The 21,780-nt window shown below is 42.2% G+C and overlaps 2 protein-coding genes across 3 annotated transcripts; one reads left to right on the top strand and one right to left on the bottom strand.

Annotated features, from left to right (window-relative positions):
• Positions 1-8,496, top strand: lamp1a (lysosomal associated membrane protein 1a). Its single transcript, XM_071541388.1, has 9 exons — positions 1-342; positions 3,264-3,370; positions 3,556-3,775; positions 4,730-4,891; positions 5,047-5,252; positions 5,804-5,929; positions 6,042-6,108; positions 6,191-6,358; positions 7,018-8,496. The coding sequence occupies exons 1-9, from the start codon at positions 288-290 to the stop codon at positions 7,155-7,157; spliced, it is 1,251 nt and encodes a 416-aa protein (XP_071397489.1). The 5' UTR covers positions 1-287; the 3' UTR covers positions 7,158-8,496.
• A 227-nt stretch (positions 8,497-8,723) lies between these two features.
• On the bottom strand, positions 8,724-19,125 carry grtp1a (growth hormone regulated TBC protein 1a). Of its 2 annotated transcripts, XM_071541390.1 has the most exons (9): positions 18,546-19,125; positions 16,292-16,443; positions 16,035-16,193; positions 14,572-14,696; positions 11,376-11,472; positions 10,768-10,940; positions 9,826-10,011; positions 9,570-9,711; positions 8,724-8,900 (listed from the first exon to the last, which is right to left on the bottom strand). In XM_071541390.1, the coding sequence occupies exons 1-8, from the start codon at positions 18,617-18,619 to the stop codon at positions 9,619-9,621; spliced, it is 1,059 nt and encodes a 352-aa protein (XP_071397491.1). In that variant the 5' UTR covers positions 18,620-19,125; the 3' UTR covers positions 8,724-8,900; positions 9,570-9,618. The 2 variants fall into 2 exon arrangements, with proteins under 2 accessions (XP_071397491.1, XP_071397490.1); XM_071541389.1 differs by lacking the exon at positions 8,724-8,900 and having other exon boundaries at positions 9,051-9,711.
• Positions 19,126-21,780: the final 2,655 nt, after the last annotated feature.

Consider the following 21,780-nt stretch of genomic DNA (forward strand, 5'->3'; position numbering starts at 1 on the left):
TCTGGGCATGACCGAGATCTAGTAACGGTAATGCTCGTTTTCTTCTATACAGCGTGCTCCAGACACAAGTCATGAATACGAAGAGGATTAAATAAACTGTATATGAGACTCATTATTAAGCAGAAAGCCGCTCGGTGAGTTGCCGCTCGGTCCGCTCGGCCCCGCTGGAAGAGCGACAAGGCGTCAAGTGCGTTTTCTGCCGCGCCGACCCACCTGCACCTGCCGCCTGTCCCGACTATCCTGCTACACCCGGGTTTATTTACCGTGACAACTCTGCCGTTTGAACGATGGCACGCTGGCACGCTTTGGTCGCACTCGTGGCCTGGTTTGCAGTTCTTCAAGGTGAGTGATTTGTATGTTTTGTAGGCTACGACATCCTGCCGCTATACCGCCGGACAAAACGACGTCACATAACTCCCGGTGTTATGTAGCTATAGTCCTCACATGACCGTGGTAGCATGTACATGTTCATATAGCCTGATGTGATGTTATATAACTATATGCTGTGTCTATTATCTATCTATCTATCTATCTATCTATCTATCTATCCATCTATCTATCCATCTATCTGCACCTTGCTTAACGAATTCCACTCGTTTAGGAAATTAGATTTATTCTCGGCATTAAATATGAACAAATAAACTTGTCATCCCCCATAAGTGATGCAGACCCGGGCCAGTCAGTAGACGCCCCAAGTTGATCCAAATAGGACCAGCAGTTATGGCCTTTCAAAGTTTACAGTTTCGATCTTTAATTACAGCGCCCCCATTAGGCCAACCAGAGTATTCTTTTTTTAAACAGCGAAGATTTACCATCACTCCATACTGCTTCAAAATCAGACCAGGGGTGTCTGAGTTGTCACCTGAGATATAACAGCCCTCACCCCCCCTCCCTCCCCCCCTCCCTCCCTCCCTCCCTCCCTCACTCACTCACTCACTCACATTTCAATAGTACCATCAGTGACTGTTCATATTATGGACAAGCAGAGACACGCGCTCGTAGAGCCGCTGCATTGTCTCCATTTGAGTGCTTCACGTGACCGCTTTGAGTCGCTTTGTGTGGATGAACAGTGGGCCTTCTGAGGGTTTTAGTTTATGACCCGTTTAATCCCCACCCCAAAAAAACACACACACACACACACACACACACACACACAAACACACACACTCACATGGCGTTGCTGACACAGGAAAACAGGCCAATACTGTCACAGCCCAAACAAAAAGGGGCTCCATAGTGAGTTTATAGCTACCTTATCTTACTTAATAGAGGGTTGTTTTTTTTGTTTACTTCATATGGTATCACTTAGTTTACTTGCCTAATATCCTTCTAAAATGACTTCTAAAGACTTATTTACTGTGGATTACTGTTGGTGTGATGTTTGTTGTCCACTCTGCAGCCTGTTGGACTCATCCACTGAAGACCTTCCAAGTTTGTTCATTAACTACTGTTTTTTCCCCTCATATTTCCTGATAACACGAATGTCAGTGGGATAGTTTTCCAGGCTCGTATGTTCTCTGTCCAAACACTGACTGAGGGAAAGGCTTGTGTCTGTAGTACACTGTGCAAACTAAACCCCCCCCCCCTTTTCACTTCAAGTGGCCATGATCTGATTGCTGTGTTGTGTAAGTCCCAGTCTGTGTGTGTTTACAGGGTGAATAGAGAGGTGAAAACAGGGTCAAGTTTCAGCCAGGCGTGGAGGGAGGGAGAGAGTGAGTGATAAACAGAAAGTACCTGATTGAAGCACAAGCCACTCTCCATGGGTTATATTAATGGACGAGAAAGCTCGGTTACTACTGCACCAAGCCACATAGACATCAGTGGAAACAGGATGCACTCAAGATGGAGGGAAGAATAGAGAGGGAGACAGGGGGGGGAGGGAGAAGAGAGATGGAGTTTAGTCAGTCTGCTCTGTAATGGAGTGAAAGTATTATCAGTAGTGTTGCTTTATTGATCCCACAGCGGGCGATCCCTTTATCACTGAATCGCCACAAGTGAAAACACAAAGAATAAAGCACTGCTCACATGGAAAGCACAGAACATGCTGGTAACATACAGTGGAAAACAATCAGCGTCTATGCCACTGGAAAGTCAAATAAACCGGATGGTTCAGTGTGTTCGTTCCACAGCCTCTTCACACTCAGAGCAAACTGCTTGAACCTCTTTGTAGACATTCTGGGAAGTGTAAAATAACAAGTGAACTACTTCTGCATTGCATTTAGTGTATTGTTAAATGGGTGGGAGAGATTTTCCAGGATGATAGGAGCTGGGTTTAAGGTGTGGGATCAAGGTCTAAAGGTTGGTTAGGAAGTCTCACACACTGATTAAAGCATTATTTATATAGCACCTTTCACAGAGCAAAGCCACAAAGAGTAAAATAGTTTAAGTAAGACCAGAAAACAGTAAACAAAACAAAAAAACAGAAAGACATAAAAACATAGAAGACATAAAAAGACACAGAATTACAGACACAGGCTAAACAAATGCCAGTCTGGACAGATGAGTCTTTAGCTGCTTTTTGAAAGTGTCAACAGAGTCTGCAGATCTTAAGTCCAATGCTGTGTCCAGGGATTACACCCACCACACACACACACACACACACACACACACACACACACACACACACACACACACACACACAGAGGAGTGAGTTGGCAGCTTCCGGGGCAAGCTGGTATTAATAGCCTGCAATGCAAGTGTGTGGGGTGCCAGGCTAGGCCGAGGTGGTAAATACTGTTTGGTAATTCTGTCAGTCGGAGCCATGCTCAGGAAGGAGGATGGGAGCGGGGAGGAAAAGGAGTTAGGGAACTTTTTTTTAACAAGCATGACTCCTGACTCCATCACTCTGGGAGAAGTTCAGCAGCACCTGTCACAGGTCTGGAGTGGAGCAGCAGCTCTAGGATAATAGGCTGATACTTCTTAAATAAATATGAGTGTGTGGGTGCGGACTTGGTCTCTCACTTCTACCTGTCCAGAGCCCTCTGCTGGTCGCTGGTGTGAACTGCAGTACTGTGTAGCTTGACTTTGACATCATGAAACACCGGTTATGTTGTAATGATAATAATAATAATCATCGTCATCATCATTTACATTTTTATTTAACCAGGCAAGTCAATTAAGAGCCCAGATAACTAACACTTAACTCCACATAAAACTGTATGAGCTTGCATCACAGTAATAAACTTGGTTACACCCAGCAATTAAATGTGTTTTGCTGCCATCCAAGCATGGCAATTCTGCCCTAATGATGTCTTCCTCTGCAGGTTTCACTCAGGCCGTTACTCTGGAGGTGAGGGAGGGGAACGCCACCTGCATCAAAGCTGAGCTCTCTGCCTCTTTCTCCATCACATACGACACCTCCAATGGCACGGTGTGTACAATGACAGCAATGCTGTGGCTTCCATCTGTGCAAGCACTTTTGTTTCTAAAGTGTTTGTTTGGATACACAATGCCATGATATCCCCTTTGATTCATTACCAGTGCTGTATCTGTTACTGTAAACACCAATATGTATCTGACTCTAAATCAATACCGTTTCCCCTCTCCTCTCCTCAGAGCACAGCGCAGGTTTCCCTCCCAAACTCCACCACAGTCGACACCAGCAGCAGCTCCTGTGGCAGCGATGGCAGTTCGCCCTGGCTGGTGGCCGTGTTCGGAGCGGGCCACGCGCTCGGCCTGGGCTTTTCCACCAACGGGAGCCTGTATAGTGTTGCCAACCTGACGCTGCAGTACAACCTCAGCGACCCCTCGGTCTTCCCCCAGGCCAACAGCTCTGGTGAGAGCAGCGATGCATGACATACTGTGCGGTAAAGTGTAATAGAATCAGCATAAGATTCAAGTTATTAGCCAGGTGCATTTACATGTTCCTGGTGGTTGGTGCAGACAATCACGTGCACACCAAAAATATGTAAACACAAAGGTAAAGGAAAATGTAAAATATTGCATTATATCACATTATATTCTGATATCAACAGTGTAATGAAGGTATAGGTAGAAATAGAAGAGAACACATCTATTGTCCACAAGAGGTGGAAATTTGCCTTTTGCCTCTATTGGCATTATTATTAATTATCACAGAAGGTCATGTAAAATATACATAAAGGAGTCATCACAGTGAGTTCTTATAACTGTTACTACATGTCCCACATGTTGATCAAAGGTTTAAGAGGCTGATAGGATTTGGAACGAGTGACTGGCAGCAGCATAGAAAATGTGTTAATGTTAATTTAATTATTAAAGTGTGGTTCAGTGGGGTAGTGCATCGCTGAGGATCATTATTTTCTGCCTTGGATTTGGTTGCAATGAACTGTCTGGGTGTTATCAATAATTAATTTCATTTTAAATGAATCTAATTATTGGTAACAGACTTCTCAAGCCGGTGTTATTAAGAGGGTTCTCATGAAATTCCAAAACGTTTCCATGACTTCTCCCCATCTCAAATTTCCATGGCCAAATTTGAATGACACTGAGTTAAACCATCAACTACACTAACTTTAAGCATTAGTTTGTTTTTCACTTTGAAATCAAGGATTATAATATTATTTGAACTCAGCAACAGTCAGCAGCAAAAAATAGTTCAACATATAACAATAGTTTCCTTCAACAGGGAGGTCTAGACTGTTTCGGAGCCAGCCACAGCTTTTTGTGACATTGTATATGACAGAACAAATGGGCTATAAGGTATTTTGGGTTTCTAACTAATTTTACTCATCATGGTTGTTTGCCCTAGATGTGGTCACTGTGGTGTCGACTTCAGTCGGGATCTGGGCGAGGGTCAACACCACCTACCGCTGTCAAAGCCCTGCCTCTTTCGGAGTGGGCGGAGCCACTGTCACTTTCTCTGATATGAAGATGGAGGCGTACATGCCCGGAGACGATCTGAGTCCTACCGGTACGACTGTGTGTCTGTGTCTGTTTGTGTGTGTGTGTGTGGGTGTGTGTGTGTGTGTGTGTGGGTGGGTTTGTAGCTCGTGTGAGCTGATGGTTTGGTCGCTGCTCTGTTGTGTTTGTCTGATAACATGATTCTCCATCTTGTCTCCCTCACAGAAAGTGTATGTGTGGCAGATCAGGTCAGCACTACAGCTCCACCTGCCCCTGCCAGTACGACAGCAGCCCCCACCCCGGTCCCAACCCCTCCAGGAACACCGGAACGGGGAACCTACTCTGTCACCAATGGCAATGGCACTGTATGTCTCCTGGCCCAAATGGGACTGCAGCTCAATGTCTCCCACTTCTCCGTATCTCAAAATAAGGTATTACTAAACTTTACGGGCAAGAATAACACAAATTAACATCAGTAGATAAATCAGTTTTCAGTACATATTATGTGACAAACTTACTACATGCAGTGGATTGTTTCCAGAAGTGGGGACTCGAGTCACAATTTTAATTGCTTGAGGCTTGACTTGATACACGAAGAGAGTATTTGAGACTTGAACTTGGGTTCTGGTGACTTGGGACTTGACTTTGACTTGTACTCTAAAGTCTTGACAAAAGATCTTGTGTAAAGTTATGAGATTTGTTCCACCAGACAATTGAACTTTAATTTGTTTTGAGTGATTGAATTTATTTAAGTTTAAACTGATTATAGAAATCAAATCATGATACACTTACCAAGTTTTACAAAAGTCCTAGATGTTTTCTTTAAGATATGAAATTGATAAAGGACTCTTGCTTTGTTCTCACTTGACTTCTGTTCTACATTTAGACTTGAGACTGACTTGGGAGTCGAGCAGAGTTGACTCGGTCACACCTCTGATTGTTTCAAATAAACTCAGATTTATCTTTCTGTCTACTTTGCCAGACTGTCCAAGACATTGTGAACCTGACTCCCAATCTGACAACGATCTCAGGATCATGTGAAGCCAGCAGCGCTACCTTGGTGTTGATGCAGGAGCGAACCACAACGCTCAACTTCACCTTCACTCTGGTAACTTCATCCCTCTCCTCTGTGTATATAGGTATATGGGCAGAAGTTAGTGTGCGGGGGTGTGTGTTCATTTCCCCTTTTCCCTCCCTCACGTTGTTGTTCCTGTCTGCAGAACTCCACGACCAACAAGTACCACCTGAGCAGCGTCTCTCTGCTCGCTTCTTGGCCCGATATGGCTGGTAAGAACTGTCACAAATAACATTTTTGTCGTAGCTCTGAGTTACATCGGTATAAGTAATGCTGATCCATCTCTCTCCCCAGCTCCCTTCTCAGCCAGCAACAGCAGTCTCGACTACCTGCGGAGTACGCTGGGCCGCTCCTATATGTGTAATGCAGAGCAAACTCTGGTCGTAGTGCCAGCCTTCTCTCTCAACACCTTCAGGCTGCAGGTGCAGCCCTTTGGAGTCACTACCAACCAGTTTGCTACAGGTATACCTCCCTTTCTCACCTCTAAAAACTCTTATTTGCCTCTGCTCTTTTCTACTTTTTCCCAAGTTTTCTTTGTTTGTTAGCAGCTAGTATAAGTCACTCTGAACCCCACCCCCCACCCCAAAAAAACAAACACTGCATGTACAGCTGCGGGATGCAGAAATAGCTATGATGTTCTCAGCTAGCCAGACTGGTGCTGTAGCTCTCTTGGTAAAGCAGTGGTCCAATTCCCAGTTCCTGGCAAATTGGGCTTTTGTATTTGGTTTCACAAAGCCAAATATTTCGCAGCTTATCACAAATTAAGTGCTTGTTTTCCCTCCAATTTGAGCAGTTGCTGTTGACCGCTATTAGTGATACAGTTTGTTAGGAGCACGTGGTAAGAAAATCTAGGGTGAGGAAAATGAATGAGTAGCCTAATGTCCTCCCCTCCCACAATAACTACTATTGCTGAACAGGACATTTAACCCCTAACTGCACAAGTGGTCAACAATAAAAAGTTATGGTTGAACTGGGCTGCTCCCAGTATGTGGGGGGTGCAACTGTATGAATGTAGAGCAAGTTATTGCAGAAAAAGAAAAGTTCGAGGATTCAAAATATTTGAGATGAAACTTCCTCTTTCTCCTCTGCTCTGCTTCCCTCCCCTTCACCTCCGTCTCCAGCGGAGGAGTGTCAGATGGACCAAGACCAAATGCTCATCCCCATCATAGTGGGAGCAGCGCTGGCCGGCCTGGTGCTCATCGTCCTCATCGCATACCTTATAGGCAGGAAGAGGAGCCATGCTGGATACCAGACCATCTGAATGGACCTCATGTAGCCTCAACCTACCTGACTGACTGACTGACTGACTGACTGACTGACTGGATGGATGGTGTAGAGATGAACCATTGTGTGTGTGTGAGAATGAGTAAGTGATAGACTGTGTGGATGCAAGCATGAGTGAATGAAAGCAATTGTTATTCTGCAGTGTGCGCTTTTGTGTGTGCGTGTGTTTGCATTGCCTATGTGACCTCTGAATATTTTTTTCTCTTTGACTTTGTCCATGGATGATGAAGAGAAGCCCACTACCTGCTACTACTAACCCCAGTTTAGTAAAAACCTAGCAGCCTCTATTGTAGATAGTACACTGTTTGCATCCTGGGGAAGCCGAGGACTAGATCGAACTCTCAAATCTGCAAGTTCACCGCCACCTGTCTGCCTCTACTGTACTCTGCCCTGTGCTGTTCCTGTTTAAATATGTTCTTAAACTTGGTTGAATTTGCGTGAATTTCTGTTTTGTTGTCCTTAGTTGTGTATTTGTTTTGTAAATGAACCTTGAATATCACATACAGTTAAGAGGCGGAGGGGCAGCGTTACCATTCCTGGCCTGAATGGTAAATTCTTTTTTTAGACATAATCAATATATGGGTCAGATCAAACTGGGTTCCAATCAACCCTGTCCAGCCAAAAAATCATTTCCTGTCTGTTTATACATTGTTGTGCCACTGCAGTCAAATGAGCTGTAAGACAAAAATTACTGGTCTGTAGTTTGCAGTAAACAATGACATGAAAGGAAGTCTTTGCAAGTTTAAAGTTTGATTTTGCAAAGTCAAGATGGGTTATTTTTTTATTTAATTGTTAAAAGCATCAATGAATATCTCTCACCGCAATGTGCTCACTCTATTGTTTATTTTTATTTTTAGTGACCATGAGATTACCTACAAGGCCCAATTACTCAATGAAAAGGGAAACCTCTGAATGTCTACCATCCCTTGTCACGTTCCTCTGCAGTGGAAAATGATAGAAGCCTGAACAACTTTGCCATGGAGGCACAGTTTGATTTAAGTAGTGGAGCAGGGTTTCATAACTAAGGTGATTAAAGCATGCGGGTTGCTGCTTTGTGTAAACAAATTTATTGAACAGGAGAAGTGGACAGGTGCAGGGGCTAGTTTTAATTTTCTTCAGAGGCTGTGTGAATTATTGCCCCCCCCCCCCCCTTCCCATAAAAATGTTAATATGAAGTGTAGTGATTTGATCTTTTATTTTTATAGGAAATGCTTTGATCTCGTTTTCTATTATGCATCTTACTGAAGTCAATAAAGAAAACTCTTAAAAGTCTAGCATTGGTTTTATGGTATTTCTTGCAATAGTAGTCAATATAAAAATAATTTTAAAAATTTCAATATTCCCTTTTGTGCTAAATACACACGGCTCTACTGAAAGCTATGTCATTTCACAGAATACACACAGCTGGGCTTGATATCAACACCAAGGTTATTTTTGTCCCATGCAACAAAAATTGATATCAGTGCTGCAATACTTTCAAGAAACCCAACCCAAACACAGAACAAAGAGATCACACCACTGTTAGAAAAAGAGAGCAGCCCTTTTAATTGTGCTTGAATCATTTCACCATAGTGCACTTGAACGGACACTTGAGATCAGGACCTACAACGCTTCCCCAAGCCAGACTGAAGACCGAACCACATTGTGTGTCCGACACTGGCTGGAAAAACTACTGCAAGCAAGCTCAAACAGCTGAACAAAATCTACAGACGGAGAAAATCTGATTTTGAAATGTTTTAAGGAATAAAAGTTTCTGTCATAAAGTCTGTAATTCATATTTGAATAAGACAGCAAGTACACTATGTAGTGCCCATTATGTCCACCCCCACCCACCCCCCACCCCCACCCCCACCCCCACCAATTTACCCAAGATAAAAATTTGTTATTATTCTTCATAATAATCATGATAATCCCCCTTGAGATAATGACGTGAAATACAGCAGGTAGGTTCCTCTCGGCTTCCAGTGTGCAACACAGATACAATTTATCCAACCTGGCATAAGCTGCCAAGCTTTATCTCTACAGTGTCTCACTGCTAGGAGTAAAGTGCATATTTATGCATTGAAACACTTTCACAGAAAAAATGTTTTCATTTAAGACAAACCACATGGTCAAAATGTCAGTTTCAAATGGAATCTTCAGCTCATGTAGACGACGTTGCTGAGTGTATACAAATATACGCATATATTTACACTTAGTGCGTCTTAAACATACATGGAGACAATTGTACAGCCTAACTAAATGCAGCAATCACTGTGACAATAAAGTCAGTTATAAACAACCTCAACAATCCTAATGGTCATCCCAAAAGTCAGAATCATCTCTCTCACCCTCCCAAGCTCATTCGGGACAGAAAGTGAAGGAAGACGACAGTGAAGTATTGGGATACAGTGCTGGAATGTGTAGTGAGTTGGACTACCAGGTCGTCAGTCACGGGGTCAGGACTCTTCTGCCATGATGCGGGCACGACACGCTGCCCGGAGCTTAGTTACAGTCGCCATGGACAGACTTCCCGGTTCAGCGAAGATTTTCTAGGAAAGGCAAGAAACAGACGGATTATAGGATTAAAGACAGCAAATAACTAACTTTTACTCTCACTGACGCTGTATCTCAACTAGATACAATGGAAAACTTTTTTTTTTAACCTGCATGAAAGCGTGGCATTCTTCGACAAATGGTCCATGTGTGATCTGCTTGAAGTTCTGGCAGACGTCCGGCAGCGACTGGGCCTGCTGAATCAGAGCCTGGTTGTGGTGGATCAGTGTCAGAGCTACGCGGAAGAGGATTTTAGAGCCCTCGTAGAACAGGCAATCCCAAATCCGCAGAACTGTCTGTGGGAGAGGAAGTAAACAGGGGGTGTGTCATACTGGTGAGCAAAATCACGCTGACCTGTGCGGTGCCGAGCTAAGGTACTATACTGTTGGCACAGTAATATCATCAAAGAATTTCACATGTGCGATATGAGAGTGTGGAGAATATTTTGAAATCTGCTTGTGTAGAATGGTGAATGATGGGCTTCTACATGGATCTTTCCATGTATGAAATGTTCAAAGCAGATTTTAACAACAAAACTAAGTTTGAGTGTCTTTTTTTTTTAGATGTAAAGCACCTCATGGATCCTGAAAGTAACTCACTCACCAATCTCGGAACCCATCGTCTATCGGTCTGATGACAATTAGACTCTGGGGGCGATGGCCAATATTTCGGGGTTTCCGGTGTAGCCAGCGGACATCCGGGCCAAGACTCCCTCTCCCATTGTTTACAGTCCGATTAGCAACTTGAGACGTGAGAATGGAGTTGGAGTTGAGAGACGACGTCTCATATGCAGATATCTGTTTATAGAGATTAGCCGAAATGTCGCCTGGACCTAAAACACCTACAAAAAGTATCGATGTTTGTGTATTTTGTTTGTTTGTATCCATTCTCACATCTCAAGTTGCTAATCGGACTGTAAACAATGACCGGCGCAAGTCTTGGCCCAGATGCAAGTAACTGCAAATAAACTGTGGCAACATCTTGAGGCCATTTGAGCGAGAAGCAAGGCTCCCCGGCTGCCCCTACCATAACACACAAACACACACACTCACCTCTGTTGGCAAGATGTCTATGTAGAGGCAGATGAACCATCGGGAGACCACCAGGGTCCACATGACATTGTGCTCCGCCATCGTCTGCCACACTCTGGGGACTTTAACTTTCACCAGCTCCCCCAACACCTCCTGGTCCGTCTTCAGCCCCAGCATGGCTGGACTGTAGTAGTCTGGTGACCGGACACATTAATGTCAGTAAAACAGTTCTCTTACTTAACCATGAACTGACGTACACAAATCCTGCACATTTGGAAAAAATAAATCCAGTAGAAACGTGTGACTGAATACTGTGAGTATTTTTCCTTCTAAATGTCAGGTCATTCTCCATCATGTTCACCTGTTTGGCCTAAGCACAGTTAATAGACTTTAATGTGTGCGTGTGTGTGTTTGAGCGACAAGAGAAAAACGTAGGTCTTAAGCTACAGACGGATAAAGACCATGTGACCTCCTACAGGGTTATTCTTAGCGCGGAGCACAGCAGACGGCCAGAACACCTACACACGCGCGCGCGCGCACACACACACACACACACACACACACACCAAGAGACCAGAATAGTGATGCTGCTACTGATGGTGCAAGAGTGTACAGACACATACACACACCTGGTAATATCCTGCCCAGTAGTGCATCCATCAGCCAGAAGGATTTCTCCTCATCTTTAGTGATGATAAGTAAATATCCAGCAATGAAGTTCATCCCCTGAACAAGAGAGAGAGAGAGACATTCAGGTTACAAACACAGCAGGTCACTTCAATAAAGAGAAGAGTGAAATAGGCATAAGCAGAAAATACACACCTCATCATTTATTTCCCTCTGGGGATTAGGAGAGAACAAAACCAACAAAAGTCTATTCAAGCTGAAATAGGCTACATCAGTACGAATGGAGATGAGTGGAGCCTAGTTTGACTGTATGAGATGAAACCATCAGATACAGACAGTCCTGCTGCCCGTTTGAATTGCAAACCAACTTGCCTCTGCTGTGGTGCACGAAATCTGCCTTTCAAATGCTAATAATGAATCTATCTTGTACTACACTGCTTTCCCAATGATACAGACAGACATAGGCTTTTCATAAGGACATGCACTGACCCACCAGCACAGCACAGCACATGGCTTTGCCTCATAAGCCATTCAAACTATAAAATTTCCTTTAAGGAACACAAAAAGCAGATTGAAAAAGGCAAAGATTCATAAATAAGCTAGTAGTTCACACTATGAAAATAGAACATATATTTACCAAATGTGTCACAAATGTATTTATGGCAGGAACCTTTTGTTTGTTCTAGGTGACAGTATTTATCTGAACAGGTTATAGGTATGACCTAAACATATAAACATGTATGTATGAACATACAGCAGATACTATGAGTGATGTGGAATTAACTGAAATAGTGTACAGAGTGACTGTGACACCACGACTGGTAGTGAAGAGAGGGAGAAGTTCAATCAAGAAGACAGACCTGGAGTGGGAAGGGAACATTGAAGGGAAGAGTGGAAAGCAGGGATCAAGAGGCACAGGGCAAAAAAAGGCTTTTAAAACCATATAATAGGGCTGGGTGGGAGAAAAAATATGATACACCAATACATTGCCATTTTAATTTTTCTGATACAGAATGGGTTCTGTAAACCCTGTTATTAATACTTGTAACCCCACTGTTTTACAGAAGAGCAGGTTCTGTTTTTCAGTTCTATAAAGACCTGTGCTCATGCAGGTATGACTCTAGCACACAAGGGACCTTTGTTCCCTGAGTTACGACTGGAGGGTAGCCGCCTCCTCCAAGGCTGCCAGCCATGGGTGCTGCCAACAGACAACAACAACAACAACAACTTAGCTATCCAAAAGCCATGTGGCACTGTGCCTTGCTCATCTCCTCAGCCAATGATTGAGCCTTATTCTCCCCACTTGGTGAAATGGTTGTAAATCTTGTCAACTGTTTTAACTGTTTTATGTTAGTGAACGAGAACTGTGTTGAGAACATATTAACTTGATAAATCGAGCTAAAATTGTCTACAAACATGAACATGGCCTAGTTAGCTGCTAGCTGGCAAGGCTTCGATAATGGCAAGGGTGTTGTTTAGAGTTTGGACCATTCGGGGCTCAGAGGCAGTTACAGAATCATAGTAGGGGGATCGGGGGGCATCTTCTCCTGGGAGAAACATTTTACATTTCAACAGCAAAATGCAACAGTTGGGTGCACTTTGATGGGTACACAGGTCTAAATTACACAGCACAGTGAACACTTTGAACAGCAGGTCTACAGTAATGTATTGTAGTGTGCTGTCAGTCTTATCTGTTGCTGTCTCTCCTCATTCATCCCCTTCTGAATTCGGAACGGACATGTAGTGGGATCTAAAAATCGCAGCAGGACCGCTCATGCCAGAAGCTTTTTTCTACTCAGCCCAGCAGCCTTCCCTGAGTAAAACACACTATACCCAGGAGAAATGTCCCGTTAAAATAGGCTGCATTTACATTATACTCCAACAGTTGAAGCAACAACATCCCAAGCCTCATCTTTGTTAACGTTGTCTGAAGCAATGCTGGCAGTCATATAGCTCCCTGTATTTTTTCACTTCAGTGATGAACTTTACATCGTCCATCTTAATCTTTCGACACAGACTCTTGTGCATCAAAGCAGTCACATGGATTTGTTTAAGATTATTTTTGACTAGTTACAATCTCTCCATCTCTCCCTCTCTCTCTCTATTTATACTTATTGACTAAACATTTAATCTTATTTATTTTAGTGATAATTCAATAGCAGACCCGAAGTTCAATTGGCACGTAATATTTAAAAAAAGAAAAAAAGAGGGGATGCTCATCATCCCACAGTGACTCTCTTGCTTTTAAAATCTACATCAGTGCACATCTATTAATCAACAACAGTAAAGACATTGGTAGGTTGATCAATGATTATATGACTGTATGACTGTATGTGCTTCTGTGGTGATTAGATGCAGATATGACCATCAACAGTGTATTTCCACTCTGTAGTTTCTGTGAAATGTGCATGGAAAAACTAGACTACGCCGAAACTTGCTGCAGCTCCGCGAGCTGCAAGTGTAGCTCATCGTATGCACCACTCTGACAGCTTTTTTGAGGTGAGCTGCCCATTCCCCCACCCCCCACCCTCTTCCCCTGGTCACAGTCAAATTCCACTCCCCCTGCATATACATGTAAGTTGAATTCAGTGTGTATGCTTCCGTGGACAGTTATTTCCGTCCACTACAGCACACAGTGTGTATTGTTAACATTTAATTTGCTTAATAAAGAGGAATGGAAATATTAAATCATTTTTGTATGTAAATATTAAATCATTTTTGTCCCATAATCCCTAACAACAATGCACATAACCCTTCACTGCAAATTTTATATAATCTTGAAACAATGTATTGCATTGTTTTGTAACCCACAGTATCAATACTTGACAGTACCCAGTCCTACCAGACATTTTTCTTGTAAAGAGTTAAAGATAAACATTATGTTATCAAGAGACAAATCCCTGAGACTGATTTTTTGGACTCATTTAATGTTTGTTTGAGCCTTCACACCCAAATGAACCTTATTTCATAGTACTAGTGAAAGAATGTGCCTAGATCCCTGTAAATAAATAAAAACATAAGAAATAATTACCTTACAGAGCTCACTATGCCCTCAAAAATCAGCCACACACTCCGCTCTCATTTCCAGATTTGTGGGACATATTCATGTTAACAAGTCTGGGCTCAACTATCCAAGGATATAAGAATGGTATTATACAAATTACATTTTTGGGTGGATCGTCCCTAGTCCAGCATTACCTGGCAGTAGCCCACAGCTGGATTGTGGTGACCATAAGCTAGCAGCACATTGTGCAGAGCTTTCTGCAGACATGGGCTGGACGTCTTGCGGAACTGGACATTGTCTGGAAATGTTCTGTTCAAGTCTGAGAGAAAGAGACCACACAGATACACACATATTATATTTTGTGAGTGTGTATGTATATGTGTGTATATGCATGAGAGCGAGAGAGTGAAAGAGAGGAAGCGAGAGAGAGAATCTCCCTTTACACCTGACATTAACATCAGTCTTGTATTCGGATTGTGTCTAGATGCAATGTAGCTGAATAACTTTTATGCAAACTTCAGTCTCCAGTGTCCACATTGTAGTTAGATAGCTTTTTCATTCGCAAAGCGCAGATTGCTGCACACATCACTTCCTCTTCCTCTAATATTTACATTCTTTAGAATGATGCCAAGCACTTGGGAGGTTACATTACTTTATGCATTTTTTCTTACTTTTCAAACAGAGGAAGAAGTTGTTTTTGACAACAAGTACACTACTGCAGGTAAAGCTGAGGAGAGGGCAGTTTTATGCTGCTTTTGTCATCACTATTAACAGTTTGGTCAGGTCAAACCGACAGCAGACACACAGCCTTGCTTGTTCCATGCATGACCTAACTATCCATTTTGGATAAGTTACTATTTTCAGGGTGGTGGGTCAGTGGTTAGCATTGTCACCTCACAGCAAGAAGGTCCTAGGTTTGAATCTCTGTCTCTTCTGTGTGAAGTTTACTTGTGTTGTTGTGAGTTTCCTCCAGGTGCTCCAGTTTATGTGTTCGCCCTGTGACGGACTGGTGACCTGACCAGGGCATTTCTCTGCCTTCTGCCCAGTGCATATAAATGCCAAGATTTTGCTTAGTATAGTCGTCACGTATTACCATGTCAATAAACAAAATAGAGGATACATAAACCAATGTCACTTAAAGTTGGAGATGAAGTTATCTATGTACAGCCACTGATAAGCCTTCTATTGGGCTACAGTACACCTACACTCTCAAAATGGTACACTAATGTTCCTCACGGTACAACTTCTGTTGTTCATGGAAAAGCAACGCTAGATTATTGTGTTCACTTACCCATACATAAAACGTAGATGGGCACAACGCAACCGGCAGACCGCTGTGGAACAAGAACAGACCTGATGTCACAGCTTAAAATGCCGTGCTGCAACCGGGCCGCAACAAATTCAGATACACAAATGTTATGCATGCAGTCTAGTTTAGGCTTTACTCAAGGACACATCAGCAGGGCGGCTGCTAGTTGACACAGGGGTTTGAACCCAGGTCCGGATGAAGGACAGTCTCCCTTACTCACGATGCCACCTTGCAGCCCATGTGTTAAGCTCTATCCGAATACAAACTGAATTACCCATGGTAATGCCAGGTGTAAAGGAGGTCAGAGTGAGTGGATGAGTGAAGGAGAGGGACTGTTCACAGCCTGACCTGTGCAGATGGTATCCACCAGTTTGGGGTCGTGCTGGGCATGCAGCAGGGACTGGTAGTAGCCTTGGTTCTTCTCCAGCTGCTCTTGAGCTCCGCTGGCTGCCATCCAGATCAGTGCCCGGTGCTCATTGGGAATCCCCTTGCGTACGTAACGCTTCACTGAAGGAAAGGTACAACATTTCAATTTAGTACAAAGTTTTATTGTGTGCGAGAAGAGAGTTTGTGAGTGTATTTGTGTGTTCGGTTGTCACACTCACGTTTCACATTCTTCTCCACCTTGCCTTTGCCCTTCAGTAGTTTGGACCACTTGATGGATCGTCTGGTGAGCACAACTAGATACTCTGACATCAGCTCCTCATATGACTCATAATCAAAGTCCTCTGAGCGCATGAAACCATATGGATCCACACTAGACCAACAAGCACAAAGTCAGAAACTATTGACAGCATTAATAAAATTACTGAAAGTAAAAAAAATTACATCACAATTCACATCATAGCATTATAAAACTGATGCGTGCCTAATATTTCCTTTATTTCATTTTAAAAGATTTCTTCAAAACTGTGTTAGTAGACTGCTCTTTATAGTATCTTTCTTTGATATTTAGAAACTTTTCATTTCATTATTTTTGAAAGCATATTCACTTTATGGATTTTTTTTACGCCTAAGACTTTTGCACAGTACTGTAAATTCCAAATAGGTAGGTGTTTTATATTTCACTCAGTGTCATAAGCCAGTGATTGTATGAAAAAGAGGTATTTCTTCTTTCCTTTCTTTGAAGGCCAAATGTTATTGGCCTTCATAAATCCATTATCAGTCAACTGTTACAGTTCACAGAGTTTAGGCCTTGTCATGAACACTTACTGACCGCTTTGATCAGGCATAACTAGACCGGACAAAACCATTACAGCACAAAAGAAAGAGTAGTAGTTCTGTTCTTTTAGTGCCATGTTTCACATAGCCTTTATCTCCACATTGTGTACATCTAATATCTGGCTCCAAATTAAAAAGTTGTGAGAGTAGGTGGCTCAACCCAATGCCTTAAAGATGCTTATGTAACACTATAATCTTGTTGCAGCTTACCCTTCACGAGAGCGAAAGAAATGTTTGAAGAAGGAATGCACCTTACATACCAGCAATGTGGTAGCCTGCTGTAATAGATTGTTTTGGACATGTTCAAGCACAACAGCCTTTACAGCACTTAATTACCCTACACACACAGTCATGGACTTGGCTTGTATGGATGTGCAAATACTGTATGAAAATAAAGGTATGCAAATGTTATGTTCCCCAGCAGAGTATGCCCTTGTTGCCAAAACAAAAGCAAAGGTACACATTAGAGATATCCCTGTGAATGTTGTGCCTGAATTTCAGGTGTTGGGTTGCGTTATCACTGTTTTGTTTTTTTTAAACAATGTACTGGCCCTTCTCATACAGCAAAAAATACATTTCATATATATCAAATATGTGCAGAGATAAATGCAGTGCAGAGATTTCAAAAATATATCAAATGCATTATGGCCAGAAATGCAGAAATGCACATCTAGCCAGAAAGTTGCACTTGTCAAATATATATAGGATATAGGCTACGTCTAGATATGTTGCTCATGGGAATAAAACATATTTCAAGGGTTCACACTATATTTCAAATCATTGTCTAAATGTAAAACAAATGTCTGGCAAATTTTAGCACGTTGAGACATCTCTAGCATAGGCTATAGGTCTGCATGGCTAAATTTGTCCAACTTCTAATGAAAACTAGACACCAGATTAAAACGTGACCACCTCATACACTCACAGTATGAACACCAACAGGCAATAAAGAAACAATAGAGAAAGTAGTTATACTTCTCTGGGGGTAGGTCATAATAACCTGAGCCAGTTTATTCCAGTGACCAAGCTAAAAAATGCAGCGTTGGGAGGGAATGCTGTTACTCTTTCCCTGTAATGAGTAGTAGCAGCCTATTTGTCCCATCTAAATATCAGATTGAAGTTGAAACAAAAAAGTATCTGTTAGTGGTTGAAACAAGCTAACTGGGTTAGTTGAACTATCCAAAAACTCTTTCAACCCTATCTAAACCCTATTTCAACCCTATCTAAACCTATCCTCTTTGACGCAGGCACACACTGAACTAGTTAACACGAGAAATGGAAGAAATTTTACTTCTTGAAGTATGTTATTCCCACTGATTTGATTTTGTGGAGCAAACGACTGATAGGAACTTTGACAGTCAGGGGAGTTGTTGCGATTTCGGAAAGAATGAGACAGTGTAACCGCCAATTTTGGGAGTGTAACGGAAAAGTAATATGACAAAGTAAATGAATAAACTAATAAATTACTTTTGGAATGACTACTAGCTAAGTTAGTGAATTACCTTTTCAATAACGAGCTCCCAACAGTGATAAAATATGCTTTTGAGTTTGAAAATGACACAAGACCAGAGCCAACAACATTGTAGGCTAAGTTACTAAGCTAACCGAGTTAAAACAATCCTATGTATGTTAACGTACCTGTCCACTCTGTCTTTTGCTCTACCGTCGGGGGAGCGGGTCCCGTTCGTCGCTTTGTTCCTCTTCTGCTCCATAACTTCTTCTCCAGACGGTTAATATGTCTTGGAAATCCGTGCTACGGTCTCACTGGACAGACACCTTGCTGTTTTTCTTCAAGAAAACAAAATCTTGCGGTCCTAACGTTTGCAACAGACATTCTCAAAGTCACCGGTTAAGTTGCACTAACTTTCTCCATGTGTGCGCACAGGCAAAACGGGACAAGCCGCTGCTTTTACTCGGACTTACATGCTGCACTGGAAAGCCATCACTCGTTTTTTTTGTGTCTCCCAAATCAAGCAGTTGTTCTAGTTTGGTTGTTTGGTTCTTTTATCGATCGACCGATGCACAACCGTATGGAGAGCGGTGGATTTGTCCTGAATGTGAACACCATCGACATGCACCTGTCGCTAGCCCTCCCGCCTTATAGCAGTACAATTGGCTTTGAGTATTATTAACAACATCCAAAATACAACGGCTGAACAGATGCCATATTTTCACATAAAGTAAGTTATCAAATAAAGGTCTCTGGCACTCTTCACCTCCTGCCCGGACTCAACAGAAGATTTCAGAGCCGTGTCGGACCCCGTGACGTCTTCCCCGGGACACACGTCAATCAAGCTTAATGCTGCCTTCGCGTTCTTCTCGTAAGCTCCCACTTCAGAGCTCTTATGGCATAAATACGACGTGTCTCGTCGCTAATCGCTGGAAATAATAACACAATCGACCTTGTAACAAAAGCAGTTTTTGCTGGCTGTTGTTTTATTTTAGAAATGAAGCGGCACATAGGTACACTGTGTTACAGTGATACAATGAAGAGGAGAAAATGCGAATCAGACATGTAATAGAGGTTATAAGTACTTTAATAGCCACAATTGTTGTATCATACATCAAGTTTACAATCAGATGTCGTGACACAATTTCCATGGTCTCTGCTACCTAAACATCACATGTCGGCAACTTCGGTATCATAGAAAAATCCGACTTTCCCAGTCGTTGCGCTCAACGTTATTACAATATTTCCGACATCACTTGAAGGCAGCAAAAAATAGTATGTAGCCACGCCTTCTCCAGCCACAAGGCCTAACTACCGCCCAGCCATCCTCTAACCTGGTCCACTGCTGGACCAACATGGCAAATCTTACGAAAAATGAAGTCTCACGCCTCACACACTACTTAATGGACTTACGAGCAAACCACGAACAAACTACCACGCAGTTAACAGAAGTGAATTTTTCATTTGAAGTTTGGTTTATGAATGTTTTCTGACAGGAGGAGAGTGACGTCAGCCATCACAGTCTGCTCCAAGGCACAATACAGATAACTGCCGAAATGAAGAAAACACTTGAGTAAATGAGGAATATGAGGTTAATTGACAGGAGCTTCAGTGACAAAAAAAATGCTCAATTTGCTTCACAGTTTCACAAGGAACGTGATGTTGGCACTGAAATTTGAGGGAAAGACATCAACCCAGGCAGCTGTGGACGGAAGCATATTCTCCTCACTCATGATGTTTGTACATTGGTTCCAGATGCAAGGAGAAACAGACAAGCAAATCTGAAAGCATAAGCAGGCAGTTTCATCCAAAACAAGCTGTAGAACACTTCAGCAAAAGGGATACTATGGTCAGGATGTGGTCCATAAACCCCCTTTTACAAGCTTTTTTTTTTTTTTTTAAGTGAGGTGATGCAGTATACAGCCAGTCTCCTGAGCAGTGGAAAAGTCATATATATAGATATATATTTATATACTGTACAGGTAGGCTCCGTGTGTATAAATTACATTAGAGTAGAATATTTTGTGTTTATAATGCATATGTACATACTTTATTATGCTTGAGTTTGATTATTATGGTACACAGCCTTGAAAGAAAGAAAAAAAAACATCAATCAATTAATATGGTCAGATATGGCATCCTGAACACCATCTGCCGTCTAGGCCTAAAAACGGGGGGGTGAAATCACCTAGTGAAGTCTTTTGCTGGAATGAAAACCTGCATGGCACAGCAGAGCAATTCTGAGTGAACACATTCATCCTATTGTGAAGCATTTCCATCCTGATGAGATATAAGGTTTTTCCCACTATAATTTCATTTTGAAATGCGGTTACTTGAAATTTTATTCAAGAAGGAGTAAAAGAAGACTACTTGCTGAGAAAATTGCTCAAGCAAAAGAGTTATAACTGAAAGGTTTTTGGTGGTCCTTTTTGGAGACGGTCCGTTTTCTCATTATATTTTATTTGTGTAAGTGACAGATAAAAAAAAAAGTAGTATTACTGAAAACAAAGTTAACAATAACTATAGCAGTTGTAATTAGTTTTTAGGTGAGAAGGAACATTACTGTTTGTCATGAACAGCCCAAGCCGATCATGACACTAAGAGACATACAGAAAAGAGAGAAATGACTCATAAAATTAAGTGTGTGTGTGTGTGTATATATTTATGTGTTGTCTGCTTTGTATGCTGCATGCTGTGTGTATGTTGTTTTAACTGGTGTTATTGGAATGAGTGTATACACTAATCCACCGGGACAAATTTATAGAAAGTCATGCGTAGCCCTACCTTAATTAAATTACTTTAAATTAGATTCAAGTGATTCTGCCCTACACACACACACACTCACACACACAGTAGTCTACTCCTCAGCACTCATCGCCATAACGCTTATCAGGATAAAGCCTTGGGATGGACAGATGATGGATCATGGATAGGTCTACACCTCTGATCCTCTTCTGAAAAAGCCAGAGTAAGGCCAAATGCAGGCTCATGTTCCAGCAGTGTATCCTCGTCCTTTGATTGGTGGGGGCGGGGTGTGTGTGTGTGCGTGTGCGTGTGTGTGTGCGTGTGTGTGTGTGTGTGTGTGCTTGGCACTGCAGCATGTAGCCATTCATCTGCTCCGGACTGTCGTCACTACGTCCTTTTAACAAACACTCCCATTGTGTGTGTGTGTTTGTGTGTGTGCCAGGTACTGTGTCCACTATTCCACAGGTTGGTGCACAAGGTCATCTTAAAGTCTTTTCACAGTCTTTTCTGCTAAACTATTACATGAAAAAAAACAAACTCCTCTTAGGACTCTGTTATATTTACATATTTTGGCTTTATTCAGATAGTCTATTTTTTAATTTATTGTGTGTTAATCTATCACTGTTGTCATTATTGATAAGCGTAATGTGTTTAGCTTGTGTTTGTTTTTTACTGTCT

Source organism: Centroberyx affinis, unplaced genomic scaffold (assembly GCF_046629955.1).
Source record: "Centroberyx affinis isolate AG114_WGS23_722 - 3 ecotype Tasmania unplaced genomic scaffold, CSIRO-AGI_Caff_v1 ptg003857l_1, whole genome shotgun sequence".
In the NCBI taxonomy this organism is placed as follows: Eukaryota; Metazoa; Chordata; class Actinopteri; order Beryciformes; family Berycidae; genus Centroberyx; species Centroberyx affinis.

Excerpts from the sequence above, each read along its gene's own strand:
- lamp1a (XM_071541388.1), top strand. The coding sequence starts at position 288 with ATGGCACGCTGGCACGCTTTGGTCGCACTCGTGGCCTGGTTTGCAGTT. Across the intron at positions 343-3,263 it reads CTGGTTTGCAGTTCTTCAAG|GTTTCACTCAGGCCGTTACT; the intron begins GTGAGTGATTTG and ends CTTCCTCTGCAG. Across the intron at positions 3,371-3,555 it reads ACGACACCTCCAATGGCACG|AGCACAGCGCAGGTTTCCCT; the intron begins GTGTGTACAATG and ends TCCTCTCCTCAG.
- grtp1a (XM_071541390.1), bottom strand. The coding sequence starts at position 18,619 with ATGGAGCAGAAGAGGAACAAAGCGACGAACGGGACCCGCTCCCCCGAC. Across the intron at positions 16,444-18,545 it reads GCAAAAGACAGAGTGGACAG|TGTGGATCCATATGGTTTCA; the intron begins GTACGTTAACAT and ends TTGTTGGTCTAG. Across the intron at positions 10,941-11,375 it reads ACTGGGCAGGATATTACCAG|ACTACTACAGTCCAGCCATG; the intron begins GTGTGTGTATGT and ends TCCGGTCACCAG.